The sequence below is a fragment of the Vanacampus margaritifer genome, chromosome 14, assembly GCF_051991255.1.
Source record: "Vanacampus margaritifer isolate UIUO_Vmar chromosome 14, RoL_Vmar_1.0, whole genome shotgun sequence".
NCBI lineage: Eukaryota > Metazoa > Chordata > Actinopteri > Syngnathiformes > Syngnathidae > Vanacampus > Vanacampus margaritifer.
This window is the reverse complement of record NC_135445.1, coordinates 14,355,971-14,379,594: the sequence shown is the minus strand read 5'-3', so window position 1 is coordinate 14,379,594 and position 23,624 is coordinate 14,355,971. Positions and strand designations below refer to the sequence as shown.

General features: G+C 37.1%; 1 protein-coding gene across 2 annotated transcripts; it reads left to right on the top strand.

Moving 5' to 3' along the window:
• Positions 1–325: 325 nt before the first annotated feature.
• Positions 326–23,624, top strand: dbh (dopamine beta-hydroxylase (dopamine beta-monooxygenase)). 2 transcript variants are annotated; one of them, XM_077542343.1, is made up of 13 exons: positions 326–404; positions 2,973–3,317; positions 6,902–7,048; positions 7,679–7,936; positions 9,696–9,872; positions 13,669–13,771; positions 16,793–16,959; positions 17,193–17,336; positions 19,955–19,993; positions 20,089–20,148; positions 21,227–21,354; positions 21,453–21,612; positions 22,037–23,624. In XM_077542343.1, exons 2-13 carry the CDS (start codon positions 2,985–2,987, stop codon positions 22,148–22,150), a joined length of 1,830 nt encoding a protein of 609 aa, XP_077398469.1. In that variant the 5' UTR covers positions 326–404; positions 2,973–2,984; the 3' UTR covers positions 22,151–23,624. The 2 variants fall into 2 exon arrangements, with proteins under 2 accessions (XP_077398469.1, XP_077398468.1); XM_077542342.1 differs by lacking the exon at positions 326–404 and having other exon boundaries at positions 1,702–3,317.

Below are 23,624 nucleotides of genomic sequence, written 5' to 3'. Positions count from 1 at the left end.
TTGTTCTAGTCGTCTTGGGGACAGGGATTGAAAAACCGACAGGCTCACCACATAAACACCAGCACGTGCGCACATTTGATCACACTTGCGCACAAAGCTCTGTCATCTTCCTCCTAAATCCCTTCTTCAGTGCCCATCCCCCGTTCCCCCCCCCCCCCCCATGCTCTCTCTGTGCATCACCCCCTGTGGCGAAAATGCCTACAATGTGGCGTCTGGACTTGTTTGTGTTTGATGACACATCAGCACAAACGTGACCAACGTGTATGCATACGTGACAAACCATGGAGCTGGTCACGTGATAGTTAGAGGACACGTTAAAGGAAATACACTCGGACCTCGCCGACGATACATTTTGATTGCATTACAGGATACGAACCATCTCGACCACATCTCCACTGCCCTTGGTTTGTCATTGTTTACTGAAACTCGATCCCTTTGTCCAGGGAAAGACAATTCAATGTTATCATGTACAAAATTCAATTAAAAAAGTGCAGGTCTGTATTCAGGACATATGAAGCTACGCCCTGGATTTAAAGGGAACCTGGAATTGATCACATTAGCCATTTACAATATAACTATAACAACAAGCTATTCCAAGTGCAATTGAAATTTACCAGGCTGCTACATGTAATCACAAAGTCATACTATTATATCAGAACCACAGTATTGTGTTAAACACTCAAGTCACCATGCTGCCCACAAAGCAAAACCTAATATTGCCTTTGTATACAAACAGTTGTGTCCCTGGAGTGTATGCTCACCCGTCAACATGTGTCAAATTAACCAAATTAACAACTGTCTACTTCAGAAAATGGACATTTTCTTTAGACATGGGGAAGCAGCATGTGGCTCATCATGCATGGTTATTTTGGATGCACTGTTTCATGTAACAGGCAGTATACTTATATACTATTTGCTCTGCACAGTTACCTCACCCCCCTCTGTGGCACAACCAAAGTCAAATTAACATTTGTATTTGGTCAATAAAATTAAATAGATTTATAGCATTGCAAATTGCTGCAAATTTAAAATAAATAAATAAATAAAATGTGTGTGTGTATATATGTATATAGGTAAATTGCTAATTGCCACAAAATTGTAAAAAATAAAAAAATAAAAATGTGTATTTGGTCAATAAAATTAAATATTTACAATAGGTACAGTGCTAATTGTTGCAAAATTGTAAAAAAAAAAAAAAATGCATTTGGTCAATAAAATAGATATAAAAATAGGTACATTGCTAATCGCCACAAAATTGTAAAAAATAAATAAATGCATTTGGAAAATAAAATTAAATATAGATAATAGGTACATTGTTAATGGCCGCACATTTGTAAAATAAATCAATAAAATAAATTAATAAAATGTGTATTTGGTAAATATAATTAAATTGCCATATAGGTACATTGCTAATTGCTGCAAAATTGTAAAAAATGCATTTGGTCAATAAAATTAAATAGATATAAAATAGGTACATTGCTAATTGCCACAAAATTGTAAAAAAAAAACAAAAAAAAACACATCAAATTTGTATTTGGTAAATAAAATTAAATAGCAATAATAGGTACATTGCTAATTGCTGCAAAATTGTAAAAAAAAAATGCATTTGGAAAATACAATTAAATAGATATAATAGGTACATTGTTAATGGCCACAATTTTTTTTTATTTAAAAATTTAATTTTAATTTAATTTTTTTTATTTAAAATAAATAAATAAAATAAATAAATAAAATTTGTATTTGGATAATAAAATTAAATAACTATAATAGGTACATTGCTATTTCCTGCAAAATTGTCACAAAAAAAAGTATTTGGTCAATAAGATTAAATAAATATAAAAATGGATACATTTTACACACAAAATTGTACATTGTTAATGGCCGCACAATTGTAAAATAAATAAATAAAATAAATAAATAAAATTTGTATTTGGTAAATAAAATTCAATAGCTATAATAGGTACATTGCTAATGGCCACAAAAAAAAATCATACATCAAATTTGTATTTGGTAAATAAAATTAAATAGCGATAATAGGTACATTGCTAATTGCTGCAAAAATGTAAAAAAGAAAAGGAAAATTACATGTGTATTTGGTTAGTAAAATTAAATAGATATAATAGGTACATTGCTAATTGCCGCAAAATTGTAAAAAAAAACAATATGTTTGATTAAAACTTTAATTTTTAAAATTGAAAAGCAAGCATAGAATCAAATTTAAAGCACTGCCCCATTGATATAACTACAAATGATAATGCCAATAATATTTTTTTTATTGATTATACAGTATGTTATTTTTGCTTCTCATCAGTACTCTAATGTGAGGTGGGGTCACCTGTTACACGCACACACATGCTCCCTCAGGGGATGCGCTAACCTTTTTAGGCAACTTTAAAGTGTCCATCTTGCGTGTGCCGGCCGTAATTGGCAGCGCAATTTGGTTGTTTACAGCCCGAGGAGGCGGCTTGAGGAAAGCTACAAATGCAATAAGTTGTTTATGGCTCCACAAATGCTTACTGCCTAACTAAATGACACTGTCAAAAGGTCAGATTGTTTTGAAAAGCAACTATGTGATATATGCATTTTTTTTTTTTAAAAGGAGAGAGCAATAACACTGATGATTGTCATTGATAATGTCCATGGTAGGATTTGGATCAATTAGGCTATGGCAGACGTGCACCATCATGTTTGACCCGCGGGCCTTCTGGGACACAATTGAATTGCGCTCAACAAATAATAGCATTAGTCTGCATCAAAACAGACAAATCGCTAAGGGAGGAGTCTCTTAAAAAGCACAGATTGGGTACGAGCGGGTGAGACGACGCGAGGAATGATACTCACAACAAGTTGGAGACGCTGTTGAGCTTCTAGGACATTTTTGAACTTACATCTCATATACTTAAGAGTCAACTTAAAATAAACGTACACGTGTTTTGACCATGAGGATCCTGAGCAAAGAATTCCGCATCCAGGACGTCACCGTCATGTACTTCACCGCCCTGGCCGCCCTCATGGTCATCCTGGTGGCCTCCTACCAGGCTCCCTCCCACGTCACAGTGGTGGAGCTGTCCCGCCCCGACTCCAAGCCCTCGGACCTTTCGCCGCCCGCGCTGCCAATGCCCTTCCGGGTGCTGCTGGACCCGCTCGGTCGGCTCCAGCTGGCGTGGAACATCAGCTACGCTCGGCAGGAGGTCTACATGGAGCTGAAGGTGGCCGAGCTGAAGTACGGCGTGGTGCTGGGGATGTCCGAGCGAGGGGAGCTGACCAACGCTGATCTGGTGCTGCTTTGGGACTCGGGAAGCAAAAGTTACTTTGGGGTGAGTCAATAGACAATATCATCACCCTCTTCTCTTGTTTGTGTGCAAACATTATTATTTTTGCTTAAATCATCTCATGATGCAAATGGTTCAATTTTTTTGTGTTTCCTGAAAAACTGAAGAAAAAAAAATGACTTAGGCAATTACTTTATAGTCACTTTGACATTAAACTGTAAATAATAAAGAAGATGAGTAATTACATAACAGTAATGGGGTTTTTGGATTTCAGAATGCATTTTTGAGTAATGTACCTGATTCTTGAGCCTGTGCGAGATTGGTGACAGGAACAGTCCATTTTTGTTTTCAAATTAACTCATTCACTGCCATTGACGGCTATAGACGTCAAAAATTCATTTGAACTATTTCTATTAGTTTCACATTTTTTATTTATTTATTCATTTTTTAAAAGACATTTTGGTTGGTGTCAGGTTGTGGTCGCTTGACGCAGAGACCAGACTTCCATCAGGTTCTGTGTAATAGTTTGATGGTAAAAAAGGTGCACATGCGGCTCGCCGGGTGCAAACAAACGTGACCTCTGCACCGGAGGCCGTTCGAGAGCACAAATGACACCCTAATGAAGGAGGAGGAAGTCAGGCTCAGCACAGCGCCGCCGTCACCACCTGTGCTCGTCCATTGTTGAAAACGCTGTTGTCAACTGGCGACACGTTTCGAGGACGGCTGCAAGAGCAAATGATTTATGCACTGGGAATGTACACGCCTCGTAATCAATGCATTAATCCATCGGGGGTTGAAAGAGAAACTTTCATCTTCGTTGTTTATCTTAGCCAGACTATCTATTTTCTTTTGCATTTGTCTTTGTTTCCGGTGAGATGGAGTCTATCTCATTTGACTTTGGGCAAACGGGAGACCACACCCTAGCAAATTTATTGCCCACGTCCTACCAACATATACACACACGCGCGCACACAAATAGGCATACATACAGTACGTACATGCATATTTATTATTCTATGGATGTCAGTCAATTACAATTCTTAAACATAATTCATCACAAATTTCCATTGTTAGCTTGCGATTAATCGCAAATTAATCACACATTTTACATATATATATATATATATATATATATATATATTAGGGGTGTGAATTGGCTAGTACCTGGCGATTCGATTTGTATCATGATTCATAGGTCACGATTCGATTTGATAGCGATTAATCCCGATGCAAATATATAAATTGATAATTGCGATTTTTTTATTTTTTACTCAAATTTAGAAAATACAAATCAGTTAACTTGTACGTGTACACTGTAAGATTTGTATGAAAATGTATTTATTTGTCTGAAAATTCAGGCTTATAACTGAGCCACTGCATTTAACAAACAGGTTGCAGTCTGTTTCATGTTTGAACAGCACTGAAATAAAATATTATGGCTTAATGTTCCATTAATATAACATTCTTCCATGCTTAATGTGTGAATCCTAACCCTAAGTAAGACGTTTTGTTGAATATTCACATAAAAATTGATGTTTAAAAATCGAATCGATTCGAGTGCACGCTGTAATATTGCGATATATTGCCGAATGGATTTTTTCTATATATATATATATATACTGTATATACACACACACACACACACACACACACACACACACACACACAAACCCAATTCCCAAAAAAGTTGGGACACTATACAAATTGTGAATAAAAACTGAATGCAATTATGTGGAAGTGCCAAATGTTCACATTTTATTCAGAGTAGAAGATAGAGAGCAGGTCCAAAATTTAAACTGAGAAAATGTATTATTTTAAGGGGAAACTATGTTGATATTAAATTCCATGGTGTCAACAAATCTAAAAAAGGTTGGAACAAGGTCATTTTTACCACTGTGAGGCATCCTCTCTTCTTCTTACAACAGTCTGCAAACGGGGAGACAAGTTTCTTAAGTTTAGAAATAGGTACGCTGTCCCATTCTTGTCTAACACGCGCCTATCTAACTGTTTAACTGTCTTGGGCTTTCTTTGTTGCACCTTCCACTTTATGATGGGCCAAATGTGCTCTAGAAGTGAAAGAAGTGGACCGCAGGCTGCCCATTTCAATACCCGGCCGGATCCTTTTCCTACGCAGCTATGATGTTGTAATTGGTGCTGCATGTGATCTGGCGTTATCGTGTTGAGAAATGCAAGATCTTCTCTGAAAGTGATGATGCCTGGATGGGAGCATTTGTTGTTCTCCAATCTGAATATACCTTTCTGCATTGACGATGCCTTTCCAGATGTGGAAGCTGCCCACGCCGCACGCACTCATGCAACCCTATACCATCACAGATGCAGCACTGAGTGCTGATAACAACAAATCCAGTATGATTTTTCGGCCTTGACCCTTACACACAGAGATTGTTCCAGATTCTCTTTGGATGATGTTATGCACTGTAGATTACTTCAACCTTTTTGCAATTTTTCGCTGGTAAACACCTTTCTGATATTTCTCCACTATCTTCCTGCTCAACGTTGGAGGAATTGGTGATTCTCTACCCATTATTTTTATACTCCAATCAAGTTGCCAATGGACCTCATTAGTGGTAACTGGTCTTCCAGCTGTTTTTTTTATTTTTTACAAGTGCAATTGACTTAGCCACTTATTGCTACCTGTCCCAACTTTTTTGAGATTTGTTGGCACCATGAAATTTACAATCAGCATATTTTTCCCTTAAAATTATACATTTTCTCAGTTTAAACTTTTCACCCTTTCATCTATGTTCTATTCTGAACAAAATATTGAAATTTGGCATTTCCACATAATTGCATTCATTTTTTATTCACAAATTATGCACGTGTGTACACACACACATTCATTTATTTATTTTCTGTTTTCAAAGTTTGCAGATGGCAAGTACTTAATGAAGACTACTCTTTGTCGCCCACAGTTTTGTATTTATTTATTTGTCGAACTGTGTGTGAGAAATTTAGACAAAATCAACGAACGCAACGCAACGCTGTACAGTATACTACGTTTGAGAAGCTGAAATAGAAGAGTCGATATATGACCGCCGCAAACTGTATCTTTGTGCACATGTATTTTAGATGGACATAAAAGAGTGCATGGATGGATGGTGAGATGTGTGCAGGCTCTTATGTAAGAGGAGCACAGACAAGTATAGCACGAGATCCTGGGTGCTATTCTGGACTAAAATACGAAGAAAAAGGTGCGAAAGATAACACCAGCGGACGGACGCAGCTGCTGCAAAGCACACACTGCGGTGACAAAGACAATAATGCAATAACTATAATGAGATTTATTATAGCGCTTTTCCATGGATACACTTAACAATACTTTCTAATCAGAGTTTGCATTTGTTGTGTTTAAAGGTATTTTAGTTTCCTCCTACATCCTTCCTCTAAAAGCATGCATGCTTGGTTCAGGGAATATTCTAAATCGTCCGTAGGTGAATTGGCTGCTGAACATTCCAGGGTGCTATAAAAATCGATTTCATAGCACCCTGATTTTGGACTTTTACAATTTATGTGTGTATGTCATTTGTAGACAAATCTATTGCGCAAATCTATTTGTAGTCATTTTGACATCGTTCCTAATGTTCCCCATTTGTGGTGTTTCCCTTCAGGACGCTTGGAGCGACAGCGAGGGCAAAGTGACGCTGGACAGCCAACAGGACTACCAGCTAATAGAAGCCAAATGGAAGTCCGGAGGCTTCTACTTGCTCTTCAAGAGACCTTTTAGCACCTGTGACCCCAGAGACTACCTCATTGAGGTGACACCATTCATCTCCAAAGGGTTGCACATTTAAGCAGTTTAATGACACTATTAGCTAAATAATTGTTCAAGAATAAAATCAAGAAAGCCTTGTGAGAAAATGCTTTGCAAGAAAAAAAAATGCTAGTAATATTAAGACTATTGTCAACTTTTTGTATTGTAATCTCAATTTTCATCTAACAGTATTGCAACTTTATTTTGTAACATTAGATATATTTTGTAGTCATATTACAATCTATCTTCCTAAGTTAATAAACTTTAGTAAACTTGTAATATTACAATATATTTTTTTCTTTATTCTGCATGTAATTGTACTACCCGCTTTCTCAAATTATGACTTTATTCTTATAATAATATAATTTCAGTCTCATAATATTAAATATTTATTTCATATTTATATTTTTCAAGCATCATTACAAGGTTGTTCCTGTAAAATAATTTTGATTGGGATGTTTTTCGTATGCCATTCTGACTTTTTTTTTGGGCATTATGACATGTTCTCATTTTCTCATATAATGTAATACAAGATTAGTAAAGTAATTTAAATTACTCAATTTAGTGCATTATTTGTTCATGAATAATGCAATAATGTTAATTATTGAAATGATAATGATTTTGCTTTGGTTAGGAGGGAACGGTGCACATCATTTACGGCCTCTTGGATCAACCACTTGCCTCACCGGAGCAGCTCAACCTGTCCCGCATCCACACGGGCCTTCAACGCATCTTGATGCTGCGCCCCGACACGCCAGCCCCCGCGCTGCCCCCCGACGTGCAGACGCTGGATGTGGTGGCGCCCAACGTCGTCATCCCCACTCAGGAGACCACCTACTGGTGCTCCATCCACAAGTTGCCCGAAAACATGGGCGAGAATCACATCGTCATGGTACGAGGGGGAGTCAAGGGGTGGAGATAGTGCACAAGCTGCAATTATTGCGGCTTTTTTGGTAGCATCTGGAGGAAGCAAACAACAGATGGACTGTCATGCTTGGCGGGAAGAAGCATACATTATGGCAAACGCAGATACACCACAAATGTCATTCCTATGCAAATCTGCTTTAACATACCGTATATTTACACCACTGACACTTTGATGACAATAAAGTATCTGCTAGATTTGTTGCAGACAGGATAACTGATATATCAACATTACTGTACATCTTATCAAAGGAATGGGTTTCTATTTATTTATTTTTTTTTAACCATCCTGTTAGTGGTTAAAACAACTGTTATATTCTTGGTTACTTATAATCCAAAGTAGTGTTGAATTATTTTAATGTATTATTTTTTATATGATACTTAAAACTCATTCACTGCCATAAACTCATTAAAAAAAAAGATTATTAAAAATTAGGGGCGACGGGCAATTACATTTTTTAATTGTAATTAATCGTATGACTTCACTAGTTAACTCACGATGAATCGCAAATTTGATATCTGTTCTAAATGAACAATGAAAAAATACCCTAACCCAAAAATTCTAGGTTTTCATACTCTTGTTAACAAAAGTGGGAAAAAATGTTTTAACTAATAGATATAGTTAAAATTAATTTTCAATAAGAAAGAAAAGATTATTACAATTTTGGGGCGTCAGGTGATCAAAATTTAAATCATAATTAATCGCATGACTTAACAAGTCACGATTAATCACAAATTTCATATCTGTTCTAAATGTACAATAAAACAATTCTAGCTTTTCATGCTCGTGTTAACAAAAGAGAGAAAAAAAATAACTAATAGAAATAGTTCAAATGAATTTTTGACGTTTTTAGCCGTCAATGGCAGTGAATGAGTTAACTGGCACCGCTAGTTTCACATTTAACATTTATCGTTGTTTTTTTTACATATTAGTGTTCATGGTTAACTTTTTACAATTTTAAGAGTCAATTAATTTGTTTAGCTCGGTTCAGGGTTCCACAATGGCTAGCTTCTGTATAATTTTTTTAAAATGTACTTAATTTATTGTTCTCATAATGCCTCAAAGGTACAAATCAAACCCTGTGATACAGGTTAGATCTTCACTTATTATATTTTACTTCATTAGTTGTTGTTAGCCTATTTTTTTTTTAAATACTTGTAAGGCTGATTTACTGGCTAGCTGCCTTCCATTAAATGTATGAATGTTGCCGTATACTAATACTTAGCAGACAGTCAAGTAACTTGTAACCTAGCCGGACCCTGACTTGCTGTTGTAAAGTCAAGTGCTTTACAGTTTTAATATGTTATTGTCGTCGTTAATTTTCCCACTCAGTTGCACGGCCACTAGCTAGCTAGCCACCAACTAGCTAGCTGCGCAATGTCACTCATCAAAAGTTGAGTGGTTTGTTTTTATGTATTATCCTTACAGTAGTAAACATTTTTGTTACAACTTTAAGACAGTAAACTCACCCTAGTTTGCCTCCAAGCAATATCAAGGTATGTAGTGTTTTATAGTAGGACATTTTGACTAAAACGTTACTTAAAACATTGCCTGTGAAGTTGTAAAGGTTTTATGATAGCTAAAGGCTGACATTATTTTAATTTTCTTAATTATTTGTGTGTATTTTTATTTTCTTGATTATATGCCGGTACAATAACGGAACAATTATGAGTATTAGACAATAATTGCGTATATAACACAGCATTTTCTTTCTTTTCTACGTCAGTACGAGTCAGCGATAACACCAGGAAATGAGGCCATTGTGCATCACATCGAAGTATTTGAATGTTCGCCGGACGACCGCGACGTTCCCCAGTACAGCGGCTCGTGTGACAACAACATGGTGCCGGCAAAACTCAACTTCTGCCGCCATGTTCTGGCTGCCTGGGCCATGGGCGCCGAGGTATGATGAAATCTGGATGTTTCACCCTTAATACGCTGAAATTAAATGTCAATGACTTTATGGTAAATAGGAATAACAAAAGGCCTTGAAGATCAACCAGAATCCTCCAAACGATAGAGTGCAGTCGCAAGAAGCGTCTAATTGGAGAACTTGGAATTCAGTTCGATTTTTTGGTGCAATCCTCGACTGTATTCATTGGAGACAGACTCCTACTCAAATAATGTGAAAGCCTGGAAGTGTCTGCGCAAAGTCTATTACTGTGCAGCCAGTCGGTATGTGGGAAGACAATTCACATGCAAGCAGTCACACACAAAGGCTTGCACAGCCACACACATACGAGGAGAAAAACAAACTGGAAGAAATACAGTGGGTTCAGGTTTAGGGGCATTCCATTGGACTCAAATTGAAATAAATGGAACAATACACAATAGATAAAGAACATCTGATGTGTTTGTTTTGGATGTGAATTTTGATCGGGTTTTTTGCCCCCCAAATGTGAATGTAGCAGAATTCTTGCTTAAGATTTGTTAAAGATTTGCTGAGATCCTGTGAGGCTTGTTTAGGTCACTTTTGTTTTTCTGGCAAATTCTGGCAAAAGTCTTGCAAGATGTTCTGCAGATGAAGATTTGATTAAGTCGGATAAAACTTGCTTAGGTCTTGAGAGACTTTTTAGGTCTAAAAAAAGACTGCTGAAATCTCACAATGTTTTTGAGTTCTCGCACACCGGCTAGCTGCTATGTTTGTCTTGCGAGACTTCCCAAGATTTGCTAAAGTCTCACGAGATTTACATAAGAATTTACATTGTTTAGGTCCTTCACGTTTTGTTGCAGCCTTATGATTTGCAAAGTCTTGTGTGACTTCTTGGGGTCAAAAGATTAGCACAAGTTTTGTGTTGACTGAATCGCGCATGCTGGGGCCTTGCAAGATTTAATAATGTCCTGACAAAATTGATAAATTATTGCGAAATTTGCTTATGTCTCATGAGATTTGCTGAGCTCCTGTGAGACTTTCTTGGGTATCGCAAGATTTGTGAGATTCGCTGGAGACTCGCATATCTGATTGGGTCTCATATGATTGGATAGTCTTCCAAGACTTACTTGGGTTTTACAAAATTTGCTGAGACTTTGCAAGACTTAGGTCTCACATTTGGTGAAGTCTCACGGGAATTGTTCAGGTCTCGCAAGACCGGAAGAATTCCGTCAAGATTTGCTTGGCTCTTGGAAGATCTACAGTCCTGGCATATCATAAGATTTGCTGAGGTCTTAAGAGATTTGTTCTTGGTCTCACAAGATTTGTTGAGGTCTCATAAGATTTTCTGAAGTCTTGCAAAATTTACTTAGACCTTCTAAGATCTGTCTAGTCTCAGATGACTTGAAGTCTTGAGAGATGTGTTTGGGTTTTGCAAGACGTGTTTAGGTCTCGCAAGATTTGTTGAATTCTCATGAGATTTGCTGAGGTCTTAAGAGATTTGTTCTTGGTCTCACAAGATTTGTTGAGGTCTCATAAGATTTTCTGAAGTCTTGCAAAATTTACTTAGACCTTCCAAGATCTGTCTAGTCTCACATGACTTGAAGTCTTGAGAGATGTGTTTGGGTTTTGCAAGACGTGTTTAGGTCTCGCAAGATTTGTTGAATTCTCATGAGATTTGCTGAGGTCTTGTAAGACTTGTTTAAGAGTTTGCGAAGCCTCGCAAGATTTGCGGAGTCTTTAAAAGATTTGCTGAGCTCTCACAGGGTTTACTTTAACATCTCAAATGTTTTACGCAGGTCTTGTAGGACCTACACAAGTCTCTAAAGTTTCTTGCTGATGTCTTGCAATATTTGCTTAAGTCTCAAGTGACTTGATTAGGTCTTGCAAGAATTGAAGATTTGTTTAGCGTTTGCGAAACATACAAAACACAAGATTTGCTGAAGTCTCGTGGTATTTCCTGAGGTCTCATAAGATTGCTGAAATTGGGGTCAAGTGCCCAACTAGATCCCCAAATGTTGGCCAAATTCAAAATTTCAGATAATTAGCGCTTTGAAATGTGGAGGTTGTACTTTGCTTCTTATGTAGTGTCATCCTGAGGACAAAATAGGACATTTAGTGGGACGTTTAATGAGACTTATTAGAGGACGCGAGTAGACCAGTTTAAATAACAGATAGTAGGTCAAGTTTAGTGCAATAAGCTGAAGCTACGGCGCAGACTTCTGAGTGGGCCAGCAAGCAGTGGGGGGTGTCACATAAAACAAAGAGGACAGGGGAACAGGGAGCCTGTCACCATATTTCTGCGCTCCCCAGCCGGGCTGCTCTCTGATTGGATTATGTGTCAGCCAAACAACAACAAGCGGGATGCCTCCCTTGCCTTGTGTGAGCCGTGAAGACGAGATTAGGTGGGAAATATTCAGGCCTCTTTCATCACCTCGTAATAGCGTTGTTCAATTCTCCCCGGCAGCAGCACACACAAAAAAATGCGACCTTGCAAAAATAAACACCAACTTGAGTGCGTGTGTGCAGAGGAGACGGCGAGTCTTCAAATATTTTTGCTTTGCCGATAAGAACAATAGCATTATTAAATCTATAAAAATAACACTCCTCAATTGGATCAGCAGAAGGCATGTGGGGTGCATCTGGTGCAAGATTAAATGATGATTAAGATTGAATCAAGATTTCCCAACAAAGATACCCCAAAGGCTTGTTATTTTATGGAACATCATGGAGAACAGAGCAGAGCCATCTTACGCATTAACGAAATATGGCTCGGTCGGAAAAATAGCATTTTCTATTCCACTTAAGGATTTAAGTAGAAAAAATCCAATGCCGTTTTCTATGTGTACTTATGTTTTTATTTTCTTTTATTTTTTTATTTGTGTTCAGCAAAAATTGTGTCAAATAAAGACAGACAGACATACTATGTCTGCAGTGGATGATTTTCGTTTGACACTTTTTCCCATAATGCCACTGGTTATGTCCATGCGCAAGTCAATAGCCCGTAATAAATCATTTAAATTACAAAGAAAATGTTTACTTCATTTTCAAACATATTGATATAATGTAGGCTAAATGCTAAATAAAAAAAAATATATATATATAAACACTCTGTGGCGTTTTGAGAAAAAAGTTTTTAGTATTTAACCTGTTCGAAAGTACTTGCAAATAAATTGAGAGAATATTTGCAAGTGCGTTCAAACGTATTTAAATACGGTACTAAAATACGTTCTAACTAGGGGTGTCAAAATTAGTGTGTTAATTTTGAGTTAATCTAAAGTTCTTTTAAAGCCACTATTTTTTAAAAGTGCAATTAATGACTGCCCCTTGCTTGTAAAGCCTGTATTGGGGGAATTCCAATCGCAATGCAGCAGACATGTCCATGTCAAATAATATGCATATATTTGTGGAGACTGTGAAGTTGTATTTTACAATTTTTTTTTTTTAAAGAATAACTCTTAATATGAAAAGAAAAAAAATGCACTGAGCCATAACCAACATCTTACAAATGCAATTATGCCATCTAGTGGCAGAAAAATGTCCAAATCAATATCAGACTTGTTTTTTTTTTGTTTGTTTTTTACAATACAGTACTGTACATCTTTTTAATATTCTCTATTTTATGAATTATTATGAAATTACTGTACCAATGACTAAAATATGCAGGCATATTTGTATTTAACATTTTTTCCCACTTTTATGTTAGCAAGTATGAAAACATTTGATTGTACATTTAAAACTACAGTATTGAAATCATGCCATTAATTACGATGACAAATTATAATCGCCTGACACCTCTATTTCTAACATACTATGTGTGTGTTTGCAGGCGTTTTACTACCCTCCTGATGCAGGCCTCCCTATTGGCGGGCCAGGTTCCTCAAGGTTCCTTCGCCTGGAAGTCCATTACCACAACCCTCTCCTAATATCTGGTACACACACGCATGCACGCGATCACGCACACACGAACGAGCAGCAGGAGAGTGTTCCTGAGAAGCTGCGGGCTAATTTCCAACAGAGCAATTCATTTTCAATGTTCCAGATGACGCTTTTCATCTTGGCCACACTCGTCATTACAGACTCTACACCGTGTTCTCCTCATGTGACCTTCAATGCTATGTTCACATATTTTATTCTCTCTTTTTTTCATATTTGAGGACTTTTCACCACGTTTTTTTCAGATTCACACACTGCTGCAACATATTACTGTATTCAACACAGCGAAGGACAGAGCAGATATACAGTACCTCATGCAGTACATGTTATTTTCCCCCCACATTATTGATGATGGATGATGATGACCCCTCCATCAAGTTCCACAAACAATGTTCGAGTGGAGTTTGAATGCTGTTGACAAACAAGCAAACATGATAATTACACTGTCCTCTTCTAATGGAGGGGAATGTCAATCAGTACAGTGACGGGCTAATTCACGTGCGTGCGCCCTACCACCTACTCCACAAACACATTTTTTATTTTTTTCCTACATGTATCTCATATTAAATGCAGAGTTCAATTTCTTACTGTTTTTGGAGTCATTTTAATAGCGCATTTATGTAAAACATAAGTTCTGCCTAGCAACAAGTGGCCAAACTATTATTTAATTTTACAATTATATATATATATTTTTTTTAAGAAATATTCATGTTTTACTAAATGTCTTTATTTTGTATTTAACATTTTATTTGATCTCTTTTGATATCGTTCAACTTATTTTCCAAACAGCAATGCTCGAACTAGTATAATTTACAAAAATATGCTCTATTATTAACATCATTTTAAGTGTTTGGGAAATATCATTTATCACAAAAATGCATTAAAAACTAGGGATGCGCAAGTACTGATACCAGATATCGGCATCGGGTCGATACTCGGCCTTATTTTAAGGTATCGGTAGTCATGTCTTGTCGCTGTTTTATGATCAGGAATTAGAAATTTGAAGAATTGTCATTAATTTTATGCAGTTTTAAGGAAAAAATGTATATTGGTATATATCATTCTTTAAAATTATCTGCCATTATTTTTCTCCTTGAAATTGTATGTATCAAATGTGTCAGTGGTCTCTGTACTTGGTAGTTGTATCGGTGATTACATGTAGTTATAAGCCATACAAAACTTACATGGTCTCTAACCAACCAATCAGAGAATGAGAAAATACTGGACGCCACTTGGAGCCTTGACCCTATGGAGGTGAATTTGACATCTGATTGGTTGAAGAAAGTAAAAAACTTTAAGTTACGTTGGCCAGCAGGTTTGATTGTGAGGACCTTTTGGCAGATTAGATGGCCGTGACAGCAAATAGGCCAGCAGAGAGGTCCTTGCTGGACTTGACTGTCCCCCACTGCTGTCCTCTAACACAGCCTAGATCAGGGGTCAGCAACCTTTCCTGTCAAAAGAGCCATTTTCGGCCAAATAAATAACAACAAATCTGTCTGGAGTCGCAAGACATTCATCTTCTTCTACCTTTCGTCCGCAAGTTGTTTTTGTTTTTTTGGTAATTTTCAATACATTTTTAGACTTTTCTGCCGTTCTGTCTATTATTATTATTATCTATTTTTGGCAATTTTATGGACATATTATGGTCATTTTCTGCCTCTCTTCCTTTTTTTTCCTACCTTTTTAGCTAGCAATTTTCTGACATTTTGGCAATTATGTATAATTTCTGGGGTTTCCTCTTTTTTGGACATTTTGAATGTTTTCTTTTCTGCCTTTTTAAAATTATTATTATTGTTAATACATTTTCTGACTTTTTTATGGTAATTTTATGCCTTTCTTTTGTATTTGGGCATTTTTGGACATCTTTTCTGCCTTTTTATTCAGTTGTCTTATAATTTTGGCAATTTGGTGAACATTTTATGGTAATTTTTTTGCTTTCCTTTTATGATCACTTTTTGGACATTTTTAGGTAATTTTTAAAAAACATTTACATCTTTTTATGACCCCAAAACAATTTGGACTGATATTTTTGGGGGAATATTTAATTATTATTTTTTTATCTAAAGAATTAATTGGAACCCTGACTGTAATGACAAGCTTGCTCTATATTATGTATTTGGTTGTTACCAACATAAGTATGAAATAAATTATTCAAAAATAATTTCCAGTTGAATAGATTTTGTAGAAACTTTATTTGGACGTACGCCGCCATTGTTATTTACGTCGCAACGCATTCAAGTGCTTAGTGACGTAGATGGAGGCTGGCTCTCTGCCCAGCAATGTGAAACGCCTGTAAAGAAAGCAAGGTAAGCCTCGTAGCGTTCCTAAAGGGACGATCAAAACTCTTGAATGCGTCTGGTGAATGACGAGAGCACGGCCTCGGCGTAGGGGAGGGTGACTCTACCGATCACGTGTTGTTTCTTTAGGAACGCTACGAGGCTTACCTTGCTTTCTTTATACGCGGTTCACATTTCTCGGCAGAGAGCCACCCGCCATTCTACGTCACTACACACGGAATGCGTAAATAACAACGGCGGTTTCCTCAAAATGTATTCAACTGGAAATGATTTTTGAAAACTGAATCTCATAGTTATGTTAGGAACAATCAAATAAATAATATAGAGCAAACTTGTCATTACAGTCCAGGTTCCTTTTAAATACAAATAAATATGTTTAAAGTATTAATTTCTACTATTTTTTTTAGAGATCCACAGGGAGCCACAGGAGAGGGACCAAAGAGCCACATGTGGCTCCAGAGCCGCAGGTTGCGTAACGATGACATTGTGATTTGTGCCCCAAGTCAATGACATCTCAATTCCTCCTCTGTCATCCCAGCCTGAACGTCCTCTAACAAACCTACGAGACATAAACAACATCCGCCTTAAATCACTCACTCATGAATGCTTATGAATATCCTGCTGAAATTATTCTGCCCCGCGAGCATGTGAATATGTTACAGGGAGTAAACGGACCGCACGTAAGGCGCATTAACGATCCGCGACGTTGAATGCGTGCAGGCAAACGTGACTCATCGGGGATAAGGTTACATTACACCCCCAGTCTGCGGCGCTACGACGCCGGGATCATGGAGCTGGGCCTGGTCTACACACCCATCATGGCCGTCCCGCCTGAACAACACACCTTTGACCTCACTGGATACTGCACCTCCAAGTGTACACGCACTGTAAGCACAAAGTGTGGCTTTTTCAAACATTTATTGAAGTACAATTTGTAGTTATTTTTTTTGTGCAATTCAAATTATTATGCTAGTGTATCTTTATTTTTTTAAAATATTGGTTATTATGGTTGTACTTTTTGAGGAAGCCGTAGCAGCCTACTTGGTGCAAAAATTTGAGAAGCACTGGGTGTAGCAGAATCTATTCCCAGATAAGTGATCACCTTGTCTGCTTTTAATAGGCTTTGCCTCGGGGCGGCATCTTCATATTCGCGTCGCAGCTGCACACGCACTTGGCGGGCCGCGGGGTGCGCACTGTCTTGGTGAGGGGCGGTAAAGAGGTGGAGGTGGTGCAGGAGGACCAACACTTCAGCACGCACTACCAGGTGAGCGACAAACAAGACCCTCTTGCAGGAGTTGTGTTTTTCCGACAGATTCAAGGACGTGCTCGGAATGTTGATTTTTATTTTAACTAAATTGTATATTATATACTATGTAACCCCTTCAGACCCACATTTTTTCTGCTGGGAAATTTATTTGTAATTATTTTTTTGCCTCTTCCCACATAAGAAAAACATGGAAATTTTTGGGGGGTTATCTCGTGTTTTTATTTGTTATAGTGGATGCCAGAATAATGTAACGTGTAATATTCTTAACAAGAGCATCATGCAAATCAACTTACGATTGTGATTGGTTAGCTAGGATCCAATCATGAACCAGAAGTGTTGACATCATCCAAATTATGCGTTTTATTGGTTTGGACACGCAAATATGTCATGTCCACTGCAATTATCTATGGGTCTGAAGGGGTTAACATTATGACGAGACTTCTGATCTGATCGGCTGGATCGGGGTCGGACGATATTTTGAATTTAATGCAAAATTGGTGATCGGCTGTAATGTATTAATTTGCCCGGTCGACGCCGCGAAAGAAGACATTGAATGATATATTGAATGTTTATCAGCAGGGTTTTTTGAATATATTATTTGTGTGGATAAATTTAAATTACTGTCAATTATCATACGTGGGTTTAGGATATTCTTGGGCTGGGACGGTTCCTATTTTCCCGCAAATGGCAGCGGTCAACTGTAGAGTAAATACACGTTTTTTTTTTTTTAGATTGATATATTGCTCTACCTTCTGAATGAATAGGTGATTAGTTATGGTTTTTTTTGTTTTTTTTTAACTCACTGATGATCACTGATTGACTGAAAAATTCTGATTGTGTAAAGTCTAGTTATGATCACATCAGGAATTTTGTCCTCCAACCCCCCAAAAATTATATATCCTGCTGCATCACACTAAAAATGACGCCCCAAAAAAATAAAAAAGTCCACATTAACTCATTCACTTCCAGCCATTTTCACTGAAGCAATCCCCTTCGCTCCTGGCTGTTTTACTGGATATTGAGCTTTTTGCAACATGGCCCTGGTTGATCTCTTATACTCTGCTGCCACCTGCTGACCGTTTTTGTAAAAACTACCACTGCTTAAACCGTTCTCTTCTGTTCAGAGCATCAAAGCCTTCTGTTATGTTCCAGCACAGTGGTGGGCAAACTCGGTCCTCAAGGGCCGGCGTCCTGCAGGTTTCGGAGGTTTCCCTGCTGCAACGCAGCTGATTCCAATCAACAGGATCGTTATCAGGCTTATGCAGAGCTTGCTGATGAGCTGATCATATATTAGCTGTGTTGGAGAAGGTAAATGTGCAGGACTCCGGCCCTCGAGGACCGAGTGTGCCCACCCCTGCTCTAGCACAATTTTTTTTTTTTTAATTTTTAATTTAAAAACCTTATAAATACTTTTTGGGACACTGGTAATATGAATAGAACGTATATATACGCTTTGGGGAGCAAATTTATAAAAGCATATTCCATAAATGATATAAAAGTATTTTTTTATATAGAACAACGGTAGTCAATCATTTTAAATATTAGAGCACGGATAAATGATTAAAATATGTAACTTCTATTCACATTGTATTATTAATTTTAAATACTGCTAAATTCAGTTAACAATATAACATACACAGCATACTAAAATGTCTTGTATATATCAATTTAAATCTAATAAGTTTAATAATAATAACCAGTCAAAAACAATAAATAAGAATAAAGTGCAGTACAGCTAATGCTTATTCTTTATCAAAAAAAAAAATTCTCAAAATCCAAAATAGTTTGTTATTTTATGCATATTGCCAGAATAAACATATTTTATTTTACGTATTTCATCATCCAGCATGGTCACAATTTAGTGATCAATTTCTATTAAAATAAATGAACTTATCTCTTATGTATCATTAACTTATGTTGATATAATGGCAATATATATTGAATATTATTAAATGTAATTTGGTTATACTGTACTGTATAGTGTTTTACCACAAAGGTTTATTTTTCATTTGAATGCAAATGGCAGACAAAACAACTGAACTCAATTGTTTACAAACATGAACAAGTCTAAAGTCCTTTATAACATCTGCATCGTTTTTTTGTCACCATCACAAGTGGCGAACATGCGCATGAACATTAAAGGAGACGACGACAACGTTCGTGACGCAGAGGTACATCTGCCCAGCTGCCTCCAACAACGCCAGCCTACCTGAGTGGTGCTGCTTTTTAAGCACTCAGCCTCATTAGGAATATTAAAGCTGCTTACGCACGCTGTCAATGGTCGGCAAAGCCGCGTGCTATGAAAGCTTGCAGCAAAGCCTTGACAAATGCTTGGAGAGAAAAAAAGGAAGAGGAGGAAATCCTTATTCATTTTTATGTGCTCGGTCATCTTACTTTAAATTTGTGAATAACATCAGGTGTGCTAATGAATGATTCGGTCATGTAATGCTTTTAATTCACAGTAAGAATTAAGAAAATAAAAACATTTGACTTCTACTCTGTTTTATAGTGGTTTCATTTAGTAGTCTTCACTGATTGGCTGATTAAGTCACATGGTTGTGCAGCGTCCATTCTGACACTAGTTCAAGTAACCAAATATGGTTCCTTTCTTATAGACTATCCGAGTTCTGAGGAAGATGACGAATGTTTTACCGGTGAGTATGAAGAAGTAGAAAAATAAAATGAAAAAATAAAATACTGTCATTAAACTATAGTTAAAAATAAATAAATGGTGTACTTCTTCTGACAGGGCGATGTCCTCATAACAAGGTGTACTTACAACACAGAAGATAGGAACAAGCCAACTGTGGTGAGTAGCTATTACAACACACATGCCATCTATAATATATATATATATATATAAAAAAAAGTATTTACAAACAAGCTTTTCATTTGATTGTGATGAGGAAATGCACCGCATCATAGTCAGATTTTTCCTATTATGTAGCCAAGTGATTTAATTTCCTTTACAGGATAAATAAAGTATCTATATTTTTAAAATCTACTGCATCTGTAATCACAACCTTTGAAACAGCTCTCAATGTGATACAAAGCAGTTGTACGACTATTTTTCAAATGTATTTATTGTACTCATTATAATCCCTCGAGGGAAAATTGCACTCACACTTTCCTGTATATTTGGATTGCATTGTAGACTGGAGAGAAACACAACAGGACATCTACATATTCTCGAGTAGTATAACAGCCTTATTTTCCACTTCACTGCTGCTATTGTAATCGTATTATCATATTGCATTATATTGAAAATCTGCACAGTATGTAGATCTGTTCTTAGGTTTACTGCTGCTATCCACTCACTTTTGTAAACACAGGGGAAAAAATGTGGAAAAAAAGGGAAGTCAACCTTAAACTTTTCTTGATAATATGTTATATGTGACCTCACTAGTCTAAACATGACATTCTAATTAATATTACAGTTGTAGAATAAGAGTTATGAAGCAAAATCCAGCAGTTTTTTTTTTTAAAATCCATCTCAGGGGGCGGCCATTTTGCCACATGCTGTCGACTGAAGATGACATCACAGTTGCTCAGGGCTCAGGCAACGACCAATCACAGCTCACCTGTTTTCTGAAGCGGAACTGTGATTGGTTGTTACCTGAGACCTGAGCAAAAAAACATGATGTGACATCTGTGATGTCATTGTCACTCGACAGCAAGTAGCAAAATGGCCGCCTTCTAATATTGATAAAAACTGCTGGATTTTGCTGCTTAACAATATTAACCAAAATACTGGATTTAGGCTAGTGGGGCTGCATAGAACATATTATTGTCAATAATTTTTGGGGGGGTTGATGTCCCCTTTAACTAAAAAACAAACAAACAAAAAAAAAAAACACGGGATACCAGCCTTGTCCACGGTTCCTCAGGGTGGTTTCGGCATCATGGAGGAAATGTGCGTCAACTACGTCCACTACTACCCTCGCACTCAGCTGGAGTTGTGCAAGAGTCACGTGGACCTGGATCACCTACACAAATATTTCAGCTTCATAAACAGGTCGCGTGCAATCATCCATCCATCAATCAATCAATAATTAGACCCCGCTCCGACTTCCCTGTCAGTCGTGTGACCTCAAAGTGTGTCATTGTTGTTAGATTCCAAGGAAAGGAGCAGTGTGTTTGTGGCGACGACGGCGTGACGGAGCAATATTCCAGACTGCAGTGGGACGACTTTGCCACGCAAGTGCTGGACTCGCTTTACAACACGGCGCCCATCTCCATGCACTGCAACCAATCCACTGCACGCCTCTTTCCTGTGAGTCTCACAAACTCTCAACTGGAATTTCAAATGGACACATACAGACTTCATGTTGGAACATTTAGTACACTCTAAAACAGTTGGGTCAAAAGTCATCCAATTATTGATCAAAAATGGACCGATCCACTTTATGGGTCAATTTGACCCAACTTTCTGGGTTGGTTTTGGGACCCAATTTTTTGACCCAAGTAAAGGATCTGACCAACGTTTATGAGTTGTTTTACACTAAAAGATCCATTTCTTGACTCAAAGTTGGGTCAAATTGACCCAAGTAGAGGATCGGTCCATTTTTGACCCATAGTTGGGTTATTTTAGACCCATCTGTTTTTCGAGTGCACAAACTAGTATTTTTCTTTTTTAAGAAATTCCTCCTTTTTTATTTCCATGAGACCAATCTGACATCATACGCTTGTTTTTCCAGGGAGAATGGGATAAACAGACTCTACCTGTGGTAAACTCCCCACTCAAAAAGCCCCCTTACCCGTGTGAGGTGGGCACGCGCCCCACCAGTCGCCCAGATGTACCCCCGGTCTGAGCCAAGCCAGGAAGGAGGCTGGCCGCACGTTCAGCCTAAGAAGGAAGGCCCCACCCACTTCTGCATGGGGCAAAGTTACGCTGCATCCATTGTATGTGTTTCATCAGTTCATTGATGACTTCCCATTTTAATTATAAGCTTAGAAGTAAAAAGTCACTGTCTTGTTGTGTGGAGTGATGTGTTGATGCAGGGTTATTATAGTTTTGGAATTTTGGTTCATTTTTATTTTGTTTTAATAGTTAATTAGTAACTAGTTATAATATAATATAATAATTAACTCATTCAAACCCCAAAATGTGTAAACATGTTTTTTAATACTTTGTCTTTCCCTCCGAAAAACGTATTTATACGTGTTTTATGTGTTTGTTTGTTTTTATGCAAGAGCATCCAGAAGGCTTTGATGTAGCTTCTGACATGAAGAGGAGGCTTAAAGCAATTGTAGTTATTTAAAAAAAAAAAAAAAAATGCCAGCAGGTGGCAGCAGAGTACAAGAGATCAGCCAGGGCCGTATTGCAACAAGCTTTTTTTGTCAGTGTTTTCACCAGGAATGGGCATATTGATGAAACTTAGCTATATGCTAATGCTAATTGCTGCAAAAAAATTTAAACAGATACAAATATCTTTTTTTTTCCTGATGAAAGAAGAGACTTTAATCTTTCTTTTGGTATGTTCCATGTTTTTATAGCAATAGAACACAATATTCTGTGGGCCTTGCAAAATCAGTCAAAAGCTTCAGTGAAAATGGCTGGGAGTGAATGAGTTAATTCTAATATAATTAGTAATGTATTTAAATAGTTTTCAGGGTAGGTCTGTTGCTTACTTTTAGTTTAGTTTTAGTATTAGTTTTCATTTTCTTTGTGTTTTACTTGTGCACAATATTTAATAAACACCATGGTAGAATGAAAAAAATAAAAAATAACGCATTTCTTACCCAGCATTGCATTTCGGCTGAGTTAAATGAAAAAACAGGGGAGCCGAGCCGATGGAGCCAAAAGTCAAGCATGCAAAATTGTCGCCAAAGAGCGACGTCATCTGAAGGTGCTTTTCTATTGGCTGTTGCAAGATGACTTCACTTCGGTGTATCACACTTTCAAATGTCCTTATTCCGGTTAATATCAAAACAAATATACTTAAAATCATCCCTAAAGACTCCCGCATTAAATGAATGACCAAAGACTAAAACAAAGGACATTTTCGCTATAGTTAGTTAGTTTTCGTTTTTTTTTTTTAAAGCATTTTTATTTGTTTTTGTTTTTTTATGAAAATGTTTTTATAATTTTGTTTTTTTCATTTGATGCAGGGGGGGGGGAAGTACTGTGAAGAAAAAACATATTTTTTAAATCAAATATTTACTGCAGTTGTGTGCCTTGCTTCATTCTATCCTTTTATACAATGACAAATAACATTTCAATTAAATTTCAACAATTGTGTTTGAAAGCATGGAAATATTCAACGTCATTATTAAACATTTGTG

Bases quoted from the DNA above. Each gene is read 5' to 3' on its own strand.
- dbh (XM_077542342.1), top strand. From the start codon at position 2,940: ATGAGGATCCTGAGCAAAGAATTCCGCATCCAGGACGTCACCGTCATG. The intron at 3,318-6,901 runs GTGAGTCAATAG...GTTTCCCTTCAG, and splicing joins GAAGCAAAAGTTACTTTGGG to GACGCTTGGAGCGACAGCGA. The intron at 9,873-13,668 runs GTATGATGAAAT...GTGTGTTTGCAG, and splicing joins CCTGGGCCATGGGCGCCGAG to GCGTTTTACTACCCTCCTGA.